Raw genomic sequence first — 17342 nt, forward strand, 5'->3', positions numbered from 1 at the left:
GATTGGAAACACTCACTAAACCACTATGTAATGACCCTTTCCTATACTCCATATGCAATAAGGTTTTGTAATGGAGACATCAAAAAATCAAGAAATGTTTGCGTTCAGGCCTTATGATTTTGCAGGAGCATTAGTAATGTGTACATGTGACATCCTAGCCTACGTAACATTTAGAAACTTGTGTGTATATAATAGAATTGGAATGTATTTCAAACTATTCTCTTCACCTGATTTACCTAATAATTTGAAACTGAAAACATTGAATCAAATCTCTATAAAATACTGTGCTGAGCAAATGTCTCACCACTCTTGCAACGATTCTACAGTTATTTCAACATTCTGAACATCTAAAATTTGAGTACGTATCAAATGCTTCCATAAACTCTGCTGCAGCGTTGTAGCAAAACTGGTAGTCTTCCTGCACAATTGTGTCATAAATTAGACAAGTAAGATGTACATTCTTGAATACTGTTACGACCACCTACCATTCTTGTAACAAAATCAGGATTGTGGATCCTCATTTGTTTGACAACTTGAAACACGTCCACCACTTGCTCTGTTTTTAGTCTGTCGATAATTACGCTGATAGCACAGTACGTGCCCGATCGACCAACCCCATTGCTATAATAAAGAAATAACAGACATTGAGGTTGGGATTCCTAGCATTCTTGCATGTACACGAGTTGCCTTACTTGCACATGACAATAAGAGGGTTGCTTTTTGCATTCATCTGTGCCCGCTCCACACGACCAATGATCTCAATCAGTGAAGAAGCTGACTGTGGAACTTGGTTGTTGTGCCAACTTGTGTAGTGGAATTGTGTCACAGTTCGTACTTCAGACTCCTAATGTCAAAGATTCACCCATTCTTTACCTTCATCAGTAAATTTTTGGACTAAAAGTCTGCAGGTAAGTCCATGAGGCTACACAGTAGTTAATTCGATGTATGTCATAACCATACATGTTATGAAGGTGTAGCCATGATTAAGTATACTAACTATCTACAACGGTAGTCTTCTACTGTGTGTAAACAAACCTATCACGCTTCCTGATGCAAAAACAAAGAAGTCTGGATAAGTTACCTACAAAACCAGCTAATCGTGGTAACTATGTCAAATTGCAATGCCAATGTAAAAGCAAAAGAGATTTCAAGTCAATCATCTGGACTAATCAATTTTGAAAGAACATCTGATGCTCTAACAAGTGCTGTCAACTGTACAAACCTTCTTATTTGCAACTTGCAGCTTTCGTATGATGTAATGTCCAAAATTCTTCTCCTCATCGAGAATAATGTTGAACATATCAAAATCTCCAGTTCCTTGGGATGGCCAGTATCGTGCACTCATCGTCTAGAGAACCGATAAATACACATTAATATCACTGTTTGCACCATATCAATTACGGACAATTCACCATTCCATCTTCATCCAGTTGAGACAGCATAACAATCACCTCACTTCCCTGTTCCCACACCATCCGCCAGAAGTCAGGTACCGTGTTTGTCACCGGCCCTTGTGTGGTGATATACATATTGTGATGAGTGTATCCCTAAACGTCAAATGAAGTGACTGTGAGTCTACTAAAAATTGTTATCACCTGTCACTTACATCCACATAGGTGGCATTGATGTATGTGCAATGTGAAGGACGACCAGCAACAGGATTCAGGTTGACCCGGTAATCATCAGCTGCATCGAGGAAGCAATGAAGTACAAAAGAGAGGACACAACATGGTCAGAGAACTATCCAGTACACTCCAAAAAGAACATCACTCACTGGGTATGAGGTCGGAGTAACGGTTCTTGTAGATATTCACTTGCTCTGAAGCAGCACTGTATCTGAATGACTTCTTAGGTGGGCTTACTTTATTCAACAACTGCAACAATACATTACAAATTTTATTCGATGCACTTCTAACTTAAACAGCATCGCCAGCATTCCACAATTGGGTGGCACAAATCATTGCTATGTTTAACATTATAATTATAGTTTTACCTGCTAGCTGACATGTATGCAGCAATTGCCATGGCCAAACATTTTCTGACACTTTACAAATCACGTATAACTTATGTTATCTCCATTTTATTGATATTATTATCAAAAGATATAGTTATTTACCAACAATACCATCATTGGGCAACAAAGTATGGAGCCACTTTCAATCAATACTAAACTCAGTTACAATATTTCATCACAGTGCAATTGTCAATTCTTCAAAACAGTTTAATGTCATGGACAAAGGCTCTGGACACAGTATGTTCGCACTTGCATTTGCATGACATTAACGCTCCCAAGTACCTACTGTTATCTATGGCATTTGAGGGAGAGAATGCTTGTTTGCTTTGCTTTTCTGTTTGATCAGATTACTCCAAGGATGAGTTTAGTCATTTGTAGGCTCGAGTGTCCAGCCGGTCATCTCCCCCCCCCCCCACGGCGGAGAAAGACTGGCTGGAGACATTCGCTACTCAAAGGAAACCGCTGCCTCTCTATCCTCCAATCAGGATGTTACACGTTTGGTTAGTGTTTGTGCATGCACGTGTATTCACGATAACTGCTGATAGCAATGCCAGTCGCTATTGGCTCTCTACTAATAGCTTTGCAACTGAGTAGTCAATTGCTTTTACCGTCTGATATCACAGTTTGTTAGCGTGTGAGCTACACCTGCATGTCGTCTTCTCCTTTGTCTTCCTTTTCGTACTTGGAGGAACAGGCAGCGCATGCAAAACAACTTCTAGTCGCTTAGGGAGTCACATGTTGCATGCACTGAACGAGTAGACCATCTACAAAGCGTGGTATTTGCACTCAAAGCAGGGCGACGTGCAGATCTCTAGGATTTGCAAACATTGCAGTCAACCTTTGGTTGGCCTCTGTTGTAAACTTTGAGTATTGCGCTCTTAGAAAAAAAGACAGACAATGAGAAGAGCTGGAAAGAGTCGACCTGTTGTTTGTAGACTTGGATGGCACGTGTCGAGACTACAGGTACTTACGTCAGAGCGAAATTACATTAGCAAAGAGCCAATAGAGACGTGCATCCCTATCGAGGATGCACAAACATTGAACGGCACTCTGATTGGAGAGTAGAGAGTCGGCGGTTTGTCTGAGTGGCTGGACACTCGAGCCTAAGTCATTTGGAGCAAAAATAAAGCTTCGGCACTTTTTCCTTTAAACTTCTTAGATAACTATATCCACCCAGATTGTAAAAGTGAAACATCAGATGCTGTGACCATGCCAAATGTAAACACTAACAGTAACACAAATGCAGTGTGATGACTGCAGCCTCAATTGCCTACATATTTACCTGAAAGACAGAGAATATTCATGAAGTCAAGATGGATTAATTATTATAATGTGCCATACACTTATTTTTTAGAACTCTTGAGAAACCTCAAGATATCATACATTTCCATGTGTCCAAAAAATTCTGGCCACAGCCGTATGTATGCAAGTGCATCTGCATGTCTAAATGTATTGTCATACACACTGGTGTGTGTTTGTGTGTGTGTGTGTGTGTGTGTGTGTGTGTGTGTGTGTGTGTGTGTGTGTGTGTGTGTGTGTGTGTGTGTGTGTGTGTGTGTAACAACTCCTTGAGACTATAATGATCCATGACTGGTTCAATTACAGAACGTCAGACATGACATTGAATTTTGGCATGCAAGTACTGATCCAATCCAGTACAAAGTAATTTGCATCACGGACACTGACAGCATCATTTAGCAACGTCAGCTCTCTTTACCAAAATCGATTCTCCTCCTGTACTTTTCCATTTTAGTTTTTGGTCATGAGAAGTCATTGCATATCACTTGTGACTACATAATCTTCAGTGTACAGAGCACATACCAATGCATCATAATCAATGCAAACATAACTGCATTAATTAAATTTAGTAACAACAGTTACACAAATCTCAGGGAAGCCTATGCCCTCAGCTACGTCAGCCACTAAATTATAGTCAAACTGGTCAAATTACCACAATACCTGGTGTTGATGGCGAATGCCACTAACTCCAACTGAATCATCTACTTTGTTCAGCTCTTGAATACAAGTACGTAGACTTGACGCTGGAATTTCGGTGTCACCACAAAGATAGTACTCCAAGATGGCATCATGGATAAATATGTACTGCGCCTGTTTACAGCATCACACATGTTGTTTACTTCTTTGCATCAAAAGACATAAGCAGAGAACCTCAGTTTGAACCATTGATGGTCGGCTCTGCCTCATCTCATAAACCAAGTTGAAAAGATCAATTTCTTTATCTTGTCTGATTTTCTCAATAGTGTAGTCAATTGCAATGTAACTTCCACTGCGGCCAACTCCAGCACTACACACAAACACAATAATTATTATGCAATGCATACATCAGCTGTACCACGTGGACATACCTGCAGTGCACAACTATTGGTACTGTTGACTTGCTTGTAATACAACATGACTGTACTCGTCGTAAAAACCGAAGAAGAGGTGTTGCATGTCGAGGAACTCCATGATCAGGCCAATCGATGTAGTGAAATAGTTGTAGAGTCCGTGTTTCTGAACTGCCATCAGGTAACTCCTGAAACAACATCAAGATTCAAACATTCTGAATAAGTATTCACTACATGCCACATCTTATGCAATTACACCTTTTGTAGTGAGAAAGATCGGGAAATGCTTTCTGCAACGATCAGCTCGTGGTCAAGTGTAACTGCAATAGAATCATACACATCGCTGCTATCAGGCCAATATTGATGACATTTCACCTAACAAAACAGTTACTAAAGACTAGACTCTTAATGTACAACTACATGTGACACTTCATACGCGCCCTTTCTCTTCCAAGTTAGTGAGCATTACCACAATGCCAACCTTCTCCTGCCAGATCATTCGCCAAAAGTCATCTGTTGTTGCCTCATTCGGACCTTGAGCAGCAATGTAGCCCTTTGGCTTCTTGTAAGCCTATGACAACAGATAATTGTATCTCATACATAACACTAAAGAGACTCCTGCAACACCTTTTCTTTTCCTTAGTATCATTTGTCTTTCAATTAATCAGTATGTCTAGGAGTTCTTCTGTCTATTTTCTGACTAGCAGAGTCTTGTGCTACTCTCAAATCCACAGATAGCAAACAGGCACTGTGGAAAGCACCAGTTAGGACCAAGTAAAAACTAAAAAGTAGCAAAATCTTAGAGGCACACCCAAAGTTGAAGCTGGAGCTTACTTGAACTCTCGGGTGTTATAATCGAACAAGGACAGTAGACGCATCTTGAGTTTGTCAGAAAGCAAATCAATTAGTAACATGTGTTGGGAACAAGTTTTTGTACTGATGAAACAAATATTGAACTACTTTGCCATAGCAATGCTCATTATGTTTGCTGTATTTCATAAAAGAAAGTGGTACCAACTGACAAGCATGGAGGCAGCACCATTCGGGGCAGCTTCACTGCATCTGGCAAAGGAAAACTTGCAATAGTAAAAAGGAGGATCAATTATGTTAAATTTCAACAAGCTTTAGCTACAAAAATGCTGCTCTATCTATTTGTTAGCTCAGTCTTGATCCAAACTGGGTTTTACAGCAATACAAACCATACAAGCAAATAGAAATGTTCTTGGTTTCAGAAAAACACATTTCTGTTGTAGAGTGGTCAAGCCAGAGCCAAACTTAATTCTGATAGAAACAATTTGGAGAGATCTGTGACAGACACCTCAATCTTGTGGTCCCAAACTCTCGACGAGGTTGAAATATTTGTGCTGAAGAATAGGCTAAAAAGTCCTTTATTAAATTAAACTGATGCTGAAAGCTTATAGCATGATACAAAATTCACTGGGTTGATGTACTAGTAGCAATGGTGGAATTACCAAACACCAAAGAATGCCATACTATTGCAAATGAGGATGCTCACTGAACCGTGGTTCTCCTCAAACAGAACAATAGAGTAAACCATCCATATAATTTTTCTACTAACCAAGGAATTTGTAAATCGTTTTAAGTTCAATAACCAATAACCTATTCCTTTCTGAGCTGTCAAGCTAGTGTTTTGTACATCTTACTAAGGGGTTCACTTACTTTAAGAGCTCACTGTCTCTGTAAACGTCTGCTTTTTAATGATTAACCTTACATTTATATGTGAAGCATTGATGTAGTCTGATCCTGGAACCCCTTCAATTGCATTCAAAACAACACGACTGTGATCATCTGATACAAAATACACAAACAGTCATGCATCACTCACGCAATTACAAACTTTACTTAAGTACACTGACAAGAATATATGTTGCCATATCTGTTCTTCCCTACATTACACTCGAGCCTGGAAGCCTCTGCAGGGAACTTGTTAGTCTGCTTTTCTAGTAACTGCAAAAATAGCTTTGAATATATCCTTGTAATACCGACATTGCAGAATGCAATTGCTCACAGAATACTCTGCTGAAAATCCCTCATTTCGACTCTCATGCATCTCAGCAACATACTCTTCAAACTCAGCAACAGGAATAGGATCATGCTCTTCAGCTATGTCTAATACAAAGCCAAACCAACTTGACCTCATTTCAATCTTACTCAGTATTTAATGTCTGTTACCTTCAGCTGATACTTCAACTCGCAACTTGACCTGACAGTGAGATGATCCTACTCTATTGGACACCTGGCAACGATACAGACCTGAGTCACTAACAGCTGCTCCAATAATCTGCAGTGATCCATCTGGTAAGATTTTGATGCGATTGTCACTACCAGGTAGATCCCGTCCACCAAACCGCCAAGTAACCTTTGCACGTGGATATCCAGTAGTTTCTACCTCAAGTAACACACAATTTCCTACTAAGCCAACTACTTCACTGGTTGGAACCACTACGATTGGCTTCACAAAGTTTGCCATTACAACTACACACAAATTTCAAAAGTCAATCAAATTATCAAACCCACTTGATTCCCTACCATCGCCATCAGCAGCTGCATTTTCATAAACAGTTTCCCTACTATATTTTTGCTTGCGGCTCTTCATTCTTGATAAAATAGTAAGTCATTTAAAGAAAAATGGTTAAACCAAACGCATACCTGTGCAAAATGAAAAGAAGTAGAATGGCAATGACAACAATCACAATAATTGCCACCACAACACCAGCAATTACTCCATCATTACTGCTAGATGAAGACGTAACTGATGTGGCTATAAAGAGTACATAAATGCTCCATAAAATTTAAAATATATCTACAAACATGCAATACAACACAACACAAATATACAGCACAAGAATAGAGTCACACCACACACACACACACACACACACACACACACACACACACACACACACACACACACGCACACATGCACACATGCACGCACATACACATGCACGCACGCATGCATACACACACACACACACACACACACACACACACACACACACACACACACACACACACACACACACACACACACACACACACAAACACAGAAAAACAAACCTGCGGTTTGTGGTTCAGTAAAAGAAAACAACTGCACATATGCAAAATATGGCTGTCAAATAAGCAACAAATCACACAGTATTTGCTATAGCATGCATACCAACTGTTCTGCTGACACAGTGACAGCCTTTACAACAACAGCATAAGTTGTTTCCTCTTTCAAAGGCTCATTGGTGTAATTTCCAATCACTTTGCCATTTCCGATATCAAACAGTACATATGATTCCAATTCTTCATATGACCAATGAGCCGTAATATATGGTGTCAGTGCAGAAAGATTAGGTGAGTACCCTTTGATTGTTGCTAAATTAAAACGAGCTTCACTTTCACTTGAACCTCTTGGAATTTCAGCAACAAGCAGCTGAACATAGCTAACAAACAATTACACATAACAAATGTCTGTACCCCATTGACTTCAGACATAGAAGTACTCAATATCTCCATTGTCATCTATTGGGCGGGTAAGGTTCACTGTAATCGTTGTTTTCGAAGACTTGACAATGACAAGTGGAAAAGGTGTACTTGGTCCTAAACAGCAACAGATATACAAGACTCAAATTTTAATTCAAGCTATTTTTTAGAAAAAAATTCTTAATTTGCAGTTTTCAAACCTGCTAACCATAAAGGAGCTCAGGTTGACAACTACATTTCAGTTCATTTACAAAGCATACATACAGTACAATGAAAAGAACGTTACACATAGTATTACTGCACCAGATGCAGAGCTGCCACACTTAAAAAACATACACAGGTTAGCTCTGTAGTATATTTTAGGTCTGTACCCCATTTTTAAAGATCACATTTATCCTGTTAGAACCAAGCCCACCATTCGTAAATCATATCACAGATCCACAAAACAGAAACCTGCAGTTTACTCAACAATAACTACAAAGTGAAGATAACGACAACGATGATGCTGAGGGACATGTAAACATGTCACACAAAACATAGCATCAAATCAACACAACATTTCCTTGGCTAAAATGTTTAGTGGAGTTGTTATGTCTGGGTCCATAAAAAGTTGGTATGCATTAAACAACCCTACACATTTGGTAAGAACTAAAGTGTTGTTGTTACGTAGAATAAGTAAAGGTAGAAATGGCAGCTGAGCCATGCAGATTTCACCACATTTGAACTACCTAATATGTGCATAGAGTTGACTAGCAGAGATAATTCCAAATTTAAAACAAAAAATAAGCTCTGTTTTCAACCTTCCTTCCACAGCTATCAGCCCTTCAAAGAACTGTTTCAAAGTAAAGAAGATATTTTGCTTCAAAGTAATCTACTTGTAAAATCTATCTAAAATCATACAGTCTCATATAACCACAAATTCTGGCCATAACACTGCTAAAATAGTTTGTAGTCGTCAAAGTAACAAAATCTATGACATATGGGACACAGAAGTCACCACTAGTTACCTAAAGGCTAGTTCACAATATTGACAGCAACGTCAACATCAATGCAAACAATAGGCATGAATCCTGTTCCAGTGTCAGCATCAGTGTCAAGATCAAAGGATGAAGCCTCCATTGAGGCAGTGCCTTTGAAGTTTGACGCTCAGCTGAGCATCAGCATCATTTGTGACGTTAAGTTCCCTTTAATTGTAGTGAGTCAAAAAGAGATGTTAGCTTTCAAGTTTGACGCTGGAGTCAGATATTTTCTGTTGTTAATTTCAAAAATACTCCAGTAACAAACTAAACTGCCCTAATTCAAGCATGAAATTAGATTGATAAGAAACATTCATAAACGGTTGGAGGTATGATGTGGCAGGAAAGGGTCTGGCTATGCAAAACTACTCTGCACCCATCCTCTAAAGTTGCCACATACAACCAAACGCAACTACTGCCCCATGAACACTTTGCTTGCATCAAGTAGGTGGAATTCCTGAGAATGATATAGCCATAGTCACACATCCACATCCACAGTAACATAAACTGGACATGGTTAATGCAATTTAGGTACACTACTTGCTCAGTCGCATGACTTATACACATCATTTATCTTAAGGCTCATAGCTGAAACTACTGCTTAATGAACAAAGCAAAGACACATACCGGTTACCCGGGTACATACCTGTTGGTTTAGTTGTTGTCTGTTTAGTTGCACTGGGTCTACTTTCTCCTTTTACAGTAGATGCAGTAACATTGAACTTAAACGCAAATCCTGAATGAAGATTGTCAAGTCGAGTGTGGTTAGATGGATCTGAGCCGTTCACCTCAACCTGACCAATTTGACTAATAACTGTGCCACTGCTAAGTGTTCTATTTCCTCTATAATAAATCTATCATACAAAACAAATGTAATAACATATTTGCTCAAAAGCAATAGTAAAACTTACTGTATATTTCTGAAGAATACCACGAGAATATTCTGGTGAATGCCACCACAAATAAACACTACTGCTACCAACGTCACCAATTTGAAGATCTTGTGGATTAGTGGGAACTGAAAGTGTCAATTTTAACACAATTTACTTCTTACAACAACACTGAAGTAATAAAGAAAACCACATTGGAAAATTTACCTCTACAAGATTACTCTTACTCAAAAGTTGTGCACCAATTTTAAACAATGCATTGCCAAATAACCCTTTTCCCTGGTTTGGCTGTCATTCACTCGAAGCTGTGCACTGATAGTACAGCTTGCATCACCAAGAACCACACCTACATCTTAGTTAGTAATGTTCTTGTGCTCTAATGCAAGTAGCTTTCTGTTGTGAGTAAAGTTAGACAACTTGCAATTGCCTACCTTTCCCAAGAGTAAAGAGATGCTTGCTAACCAAACAGCTGCTATGTACAAAATACTTTCATAGTGTGTGTGTGGTGTGTGTGTGTGTGTGTGTGTGTGTGTGTGTGTGTGTGTGTGTGTGTGTGTGTGTTTGTGTGTGTGTGTGTGTGTGTGTGTGTGTGTGTGTGTTTGTGTGTGTCATCAAGTAGATTTACTCACATGACTGCTAAAGCTCTCAATTTACAACATAGATAAGATTTGAATCATACGAGGAAGTGTTTAAATTAGCTCGTTTTTGCAAAAAGTTCCAGTTGCAAGAAAATCCTGAATTATTAATCCAAATTCCTTGTGTGCACATACGCAGGTGTAAGTTAGTCTGAATGCGATGTGTGATCGATAACCCATAAGATTTCATTGAAAAATACAATCTTGACACAACAACAACAACAACAACAAAAAAGCGAGTCGAAGTGCATCACTACACCTATCTATCTTGATATATCATGTGACACATGTCATTGCAAGGTACACAACATGCACAGGCTTGCAATAACAGTCCCTGCAGAGGGTTAGGCACTTTAGTGCTCTTTCATTAGTAGTAATCCACACAAGATGTAAACAAACCAAATAAAGTCCCAAGGCATTCAACGTATATACTATACATAAAATGATGTGAATAAATTGTGGTATTGACAAAACTGCAAAACTATCAGATTTAAACTGAACAGCACCCAAGCAAGCTGTTACCGTATAAAATAGATTATTGGCAGGGAATTTATTCCTGTGAATTTTCAAGTGAGCTCCAATCTAAAACCCACCATTTGGCCACCAGGATATACAGTGATGTCACGTTAGTGTCATCACCGATGTGCATCAGGCATCATGGCAATGTGGCGGTACGTTGCATGGATGAGGCCACAACATAGTACATAACCCCTGCTTGCCGTGTCTGTTGTGCCTACCCTGTTTATCAGGGAAGTTACACATGAGAATGAGGCCGTGAAGCTATCGATGAAGCAGGAAGAGTCATGCAGGTTCCATTCTTCGCACTGACACAGCAATTTATCAAAGCAGTAGTTGAAGACCAGTGCGTTAAGGAGTGATGGCCACGGACACAGCTGTCAATTGGGTATACGGTACATATAAATTATCCAACGATGTCCAACCACCAAAATAAAATCTGCCAATATGCTTTCTTTGTCTATTTCTTAGCAAACTGCCAAAACAAATTGCTGCCAATGTTTCACCTTATACAGTATATAAAGCATCCATTAAAGCAAACACCAACCAAAAGGCCACTGGTGTTACAAGTCAAATAAAAAAATTCAGTGTATAGTTCTAAAATAATCAAAAATATTTGATATACTGTATGATTACAAGTTAATCAGACTCACTTGCTTGGTCTGTTTTGCCAGTGGTAGATGTACTCAGGTTTCCCGCTCTTACTGTTACTGCCTTCACCTGAAAACACAACACAAGCAAATAACATAACTACATTGCTTGATCCCCAACTGCTGCATTACTGCAACATGATAAGACGTAAAGGCCGTCAGATTTTGAAGAACCACTTCAGTAATGGATGAACCAGTGTCATGTTTCTTTGCTGCACTAGGAGGCCAGGCAACAGATGCCAAACTATAATGCACAATGTACGATCGAATAATTCCATTCTGTTGCAAAGGAGCATTCCAGGTAATCTTCAAAGAATCAGCCTTATCCAAAACAAGGCTTGCAGTGACATTCGTCGGCATCAAAGGAGCTGCAAACATACAATGCGATGTAAGTCTTAAGACCCTCTTGATGTACACACTATTCATATATACCTCCTTCAGCTGTCACAGCTTCTATTACTCTGCTGCCATTTCCAACAATATCCTTAGTGCCAATCTTGTTAACTGCATGAAGCTGTAGTCTGTATATTGTATATGGTTGCAAGTTGCTCACAACTCCCGATGTCACATTACCATCAAATTCCCAAAACTGAAGTGAAACGCTACGTCTAACTTTTTGTTCATGCTGCCATTTAGGCATAACATATAGAAAATAAACTCTGTAGCTTTGAATGATTCCATTCGGTACCTCGGGATGACCCCACGACAAATTAATTGAACTTGGTGATACTGACTGTTCATCAGAGCTGAAATTTAGTGGAGCGCTGGAAACTAATTGTAAATACACAAGCAGAAGATGTTTATCAAAATTAACTATACATGCATTGCAATCTTACCGCCAGGTGGTGATTCAAACATCTTGGTGACACTATCACCCGTGCCAATAGCATTAACAGCTACAATCTGTACATGGTATTGCTCATAAGGCTTAAGATCTGATAAGTTTGCCTGAAGACTCATGTTGGAAGAAATATTCTCAGCCGGTTGGTTTAAAGCATTACCAACCACAGCATATGAAACCAAGTAGTACAAGATGGGACTAAAGTAGTCGCAAGGAGGAGACCATAAGACAGTTACCAAACCAACGTCTTGGTGTACAATCGAGACACTGCTGCTATCCACAACACCAGGACGACCTACAAACCCACAATACAATTAACTGTCACAATGCTACCAATTGACTATTTCAGAGCAACTCTAAGCACTTGTTTTTGCAAATTCTCAATGTGTGCAAATTTCAATGCAATGGTCACTGCGACAAATCATTAGAAAGTCAACATTACCTATTTCAACTAAATTTATAAAGTACAAAAACAGTGATTCCTTTTTATCATAAACAAGTTGATCAGTTTCTCGCTTGTGTTGCCATATATATCAACATAATTGTTTCAAATTAGAATAGCATGTGACAAACTGCAACAGGCTTTAGCACTGTGTTTACATACAAAACTGACCTGCATATACCACATTGCTCAAAAAATTTGGTTTTATTATTCAATATACTTTAAGTGCAATGTCTAAATAAAATTGACATTTATTTATTGTTTGCGTTCACATAGCCATGACAGTGTAAATGCTGCAGGCTTTGCTACTTCACTAAACAAGACAACACTTACTAGTAAGCATCCCACACTACGAGAAACCTTCTAACAATAGCTATACCTACTTTCAATGGCATGCCATTAATATAATTGAATTTTACTGGAAATTGCTGCATAGGTCAAACACATTCTCAAGAAGAAAGGCAGCCATCAATATAGTGAATAAAGTAGTTAAATTGTAAAGCCGCTCACAGTAAGATGTACTAACTAACAGATGTCATGGATTGTTCATCAGAGCAGAAGAAAGAATATCATACCAGAGAGGCACCTAAAAAGCAATACCACAGAGGTACATACAAAGCAATGGCACATACAAAGGCTAGCAAAACAGTTTATGGTCCAGAGTTCCAGCCAGGTGTAACTGAGTAGCAAAGTTCTTGCATCAATATAATTTTGTTACTCATCAAACATGTACAATAGCGCTGCTCATAGCAACACTCTTTCCTAAGTGCAACATGTAAACAAAAGCAGTGTCTATTCAAAGGCAGCCTTTATAAACAAAAATGTATATATAATGATTTACACTCAAGCAAATCACAACTGTGCCTAATGGAACATTAACTGTAAGCCATCTGCCCATCTCCATCCAGTCCAATGTCCATCCAGTAATCTCTCCCATGTCCACCCATCCATCTTACACTTGTAAGAATTAGATTAGTAATTGCTTTATACTGTGAACAATACTTTGCACCATGCAATTTAATTGCATAAAATCTACACAACAACACACTCTGAAACACACACACACACACACACACACACACACACACACACACACACACACACACACACACACACACACACACACACACCACGCAAGCACGCACGCACACAACACACACACACACACACACACACACACACACACACATGCACACACACACACACACACACACACACACACACACACATGCATGCACACTCACACACACACACACACACACACACACACACACACACACACACACACACACACACGCACCCAGCACACACATGCAGCACACAAACACTCATGCAGTCCTATTAATCTAATTAACCAATTACATGTCTACATTTGTTGACATTGAATGTCATTCAGTGATTCACTTCTGCATTGGTGTAAAACCAAATCATCACTTTATGCACAACGTATGTAACTATGAATCTTAGATACAATAAACACTGCCAGCACTACAGTTGCTGTACAGCTTCTAAACAAAGATGATTTCCACGTCCATCACGTCTCATCATCTAGACAAAGTTTCTATTTCCAACACACAAGCTACTGTATTTCCTGACAGAGACCAAATAGCTGTTTACATCTGTTGGCTGCTAGCCGGCCTAAGTAGAAATAAAATGAAACCCAAAAATTAGTTTTAATTATGAGCAACATTTTAGCTTTACCCTTTTTCCTAGATCTGAGGATTAATATGACTATACTCACTGCAAATATAACACACATGCCCTGCACATGCTATCTGCAACTCATAATGTAATAATCTTTACAAATACAGGCAACAAAGAAATAACACTGTAACTTGTTTTCATTTGTCACAGTAATTGTTTCATTAGCATACTTACCTAAAACAAAGACAACTGAGGGCTTAGACAATACATTAGCAACTCCACAAAAGTAATGTCCAGAATCCTCCCTGCCAACTCGGATGGTGAGGTTTGATGTACTTGTAGAATTGTCAAATGTAACTTTGTCATCGCTAATCGGTGGCCTTCGTTCTTCATCACATACGTTATTAATCCGAAGCCATGTTACAGATGGCAATGGGTTGCCAACAACAGTGCATAACAAAGTAAGCAGCTCTCCCTCTTTGACCTCAACTTCTTTAGCAGGAGGTTTAGTAATCGACGGAGAAACTAAATGACACAAAATTGTAAATCTATGCAAAACAAAATCATAACATCTACATGTAATTTCAATAATAATATTTAGATGGTTATATTGATTCTAATAAACAGCTAAGACTCACAGAGGACAACAGACACAGAACCAAGACAGAAATTAAACACTGAACCTACAGAACCTAAAATCACAAAAGTTGACAAGAAAAGTCTGACAATACCTACATTTGACATCAACCAAGACTTCATATGAGCAATCTCTGTGTGTGACAACCCCTGGTCTATTCTCAGCACAACAACTGTAGTATCCAGAGATAGACCGATTCACACTGTCTATTTCTAAATCACTGTTGAGCACATTGCTAAGCAACGTCACACTCTTGGCAGAAATATTAGTAAAATTGTTATTCATATCAGCTCGATAATGCCATGTAAGAGAAGGTAGTGGACAGCCAACTGCACCACATGACATATTCAACCTTTCCCCTTCCTGAATAACTATTGTAGAAACAGTCGGTTTCGCCGTCAGATGACTCTTCACTGCAACAATCAACCACATCAAAGTAACAAGCTAAACAGAACAGACAAAATCTCACATCCCACTGTAGCTGCTGATGAAACAAAACAGCTATAATTTCCACATTGTTCTTGTGTAACATCAGTTATTACAAGTCTGCTCATCACTGATGTTCCATTTAAATTCATTCGATCCTCAGACAAACGGCTCTTCAAAATATGACCATCTTTAAACCATTGAACAGATGCATTCACAGGATAGCCTGTGATTTCACATGACAAATTCAGTCTGTCACCATAACTGACTGCAATTGATTTAGGTGGAGATACAACTTCTTGCTCAACTACAAACCAAACACAGTTACATAAAACAATACCATATACATGTATTTTCTTATTGTATTAATATAATATATATTAATATAATACATTCAGTACAATATAAAAATTCCAAAACATACAGCTGACTGTGACTGATTCTTCAACAGCAGACCCATGATCATTAACTGCTCTGCAAGTGTACATCCCACCATGATCAATAGGATTAGCCTTCTCACTCACTACCAAAACAGAGTTCCTTTCTGTTGCTGATTGTGCAATTGTTTGTCCTAGAAATGTCTCGTTACGAAAGACCCAGTCAATGTCAGGATATGGATATCCTTCAGCACTGCATGTTAGGTTAATTCTCGAATCTCTGTTGTACAGCACACTTTGTGAGTGTGCCAGTATCTTTGCAGCCACTATCACATAAACATAGAAAACACTTTATACATCTTTATGTTAACAGTCAATGTCTCACCAAAAAGAAATCCTGATGATGCCTCAATGCCCTCATGTACCTCATCGTTGGCAGTGCAGGTGTACTTTCCAGCATTGCTAATGTTGGCTTTAGGCAAATAAAGCTTACTTGTCACTGACCTCAGTGATTCATTTCTTGTATTTACAGCCATCATAGTCTCATTTATGTCTCCAAGTGACCTTGTCCATGTCACATCGGGAAGAGGATAACCAATAGCACGACATGAAAACGAAAGATCCGTGGGACTGGTAAGGGACCTATTGGTTGGGCTGTCAACAATCTTGGGAAGTACTAATAACAAACATAAACAAAACTCAGTGAAACACGTCTTAACTTCAACATTCATTCTTAGTTCTGCCACCTTCCTCCTTTTCCAAAACGATCTACTGTACTTGTCTTTACCCACCCACCTACATCTCAACCATGTCTGGTGTGGTAGCTGCCTGTTTAGCTCCCTGTTTACCTGGATTTTTGTTTCTCTGCTTGCCTGCTTAAATAACTGTCCATTTGTCTAGCTGTCTGTCAAGATCAATCAATAGAATACATTCATTCAAATACAACACTATGCTAACAAAATTAAAGTGCTAAAATGCACATTGACATGACTAATTCAATGTCTGCCAGAAGATGTCAACTAAACAATTAAATAAACAATATTCCACAAATCTGGTTCAAATGAATCACTTTCAGGTATTGGTAAATTAACTTTAGGATAATTAACTGTTCCAATGATTCTTAGCAAAGTGATTCAAGTGTTTTGAGCACTGCCAAATAGTTTAATAATCCAATTCCTGAACATCTTTCAGTCCTGCAGCAAATAGCTGTCAAAGTGCTCAGAAAAAAAAGTAGAATAATTTCAAAGCTATACCTCCTAATAGGAATTTTGTTGTTTAACAGAGTTTCCCTCCTTGACATTGAAAACCCATTCACTAAGCAGCCACAACAGCCTTCATAAATTTCACACCAAACCCAAAGTTACTGATTGCCAAAGTTGAGCAATGCTATTGCATACGTTGACTTTCACAGTAA

At 38.8% G+C, this 17342-nt stretch overlaps 1 protein-coding gene across 2 annotated transcripts in view; it reads right to left on the reverse strand.

Annotated features, from left to right (window-relative positions):
- Positions 1–187: 187 nt before the first annotated feature.
- LOC134185584 (receptor-type tyrosine-protein phosphatase delta-like) overlaps positions 188–17342 on the reverse strand; it is a 21317-nt gene continuing 4162 nt past the window's right edge. For both annotated transcript variants that reach the window (XM_062653406.1, XM_062653407.1), the window contains 32 exons: positions 16314–16604; positions 15976–16254; positions 15595–15858; positions 15224–15538; positions 14723–15013; positions 12398–12697; positions 11994–12332; positions 11694–11929; positions 11565–11631; positions 9782–9888; positions 9517–9724; positions 7875–7971; positions 7544–7814; positions 7444–7474; positions 7033–7144; positions 6913–6980; positions 6556–6858; positions 6392–6492; positions 6240–6330; positions 6095–6171; positions 4799–4933; positions 4621–4737; positions 4381–4550; positions 4184–4319; positions 3974–4123; positions 1775–1874; positions 1607–1686; positions 1413–1547; positions 1223–1348; positions 693–844; positions 486–621; positions 188–418 (listed from right to left, as the gene is read on the reverse strand). In XM_062653406.1, coding sequence (XP_062509390.1) covers positions 332–418; positions 486–621; positions 693–844; positions 1223–1348; positions 1413–1547; positions 1607–1686; positions 1775–1874; positions 3974–4123; positions 4184–4319; positions 4381–4550; positions 4621–4737; positions 4799–4933; positions 6095–6171; positions 6240–6330; positions 6392–6492; positions 6556–6858; positions 6913–6980; positions 7033–7144; positions 7444–7474; positions 7544–7814; positions 7875–7971; positions 9517–9724; positions 9782–9888; positions 11565–11631; positions 11694–11929; positions 11994–12332; positions 12398–12697; positions 14723–15013; positions 15224–15538; positions 15595–15858; positions 15976–16254; positions 16314–16604 — 5372 coding nt within the window. In that variant the 3' untranslated portion in view covers positions 188–331. The remainder of the gene's footprint in view (positions 419–485; positions 622–692; positions 845–1222; positions 1349–1412; positions 1548–1606; positions 1687–1774; positions 1875–3973; positions 4124–4183; positions 4320–4380; positions 4551–4620; positions 4738–4798; positions 4934–6094; positions 6172–6239; positions 6331–6391; positions 6493–6555; positions 6859–6912; positions 6981–7032; positions 7145–7443; positions 7475–7543; positions 7815–7874; positions 7972–9516; positions 9725–9781; positions 9889–11564; positions 11632–11693; positions 11930–11993; positions 12333–12397; positions 12698–14722; positions 15014–15223; positions 15539–15594; positions 15859–15975; positions 16255–16313; positions 16605–17342) is intronic.

Source organism: Corticium candelabrum, chromosome 10 (assembly GCF_963422355.1).
Source record: "Corticium candelabrum chromosome 10, ooCorCand1.1, whole genome shotgun sequence".
In the NCBI taxonomy this organism is placed as follows: Eukaryota; Metazoa; Porifera; class Homoscleromorpha; order Homosclerophorida; family Plakinidae; genus Corticium; species Corticium candelabrum.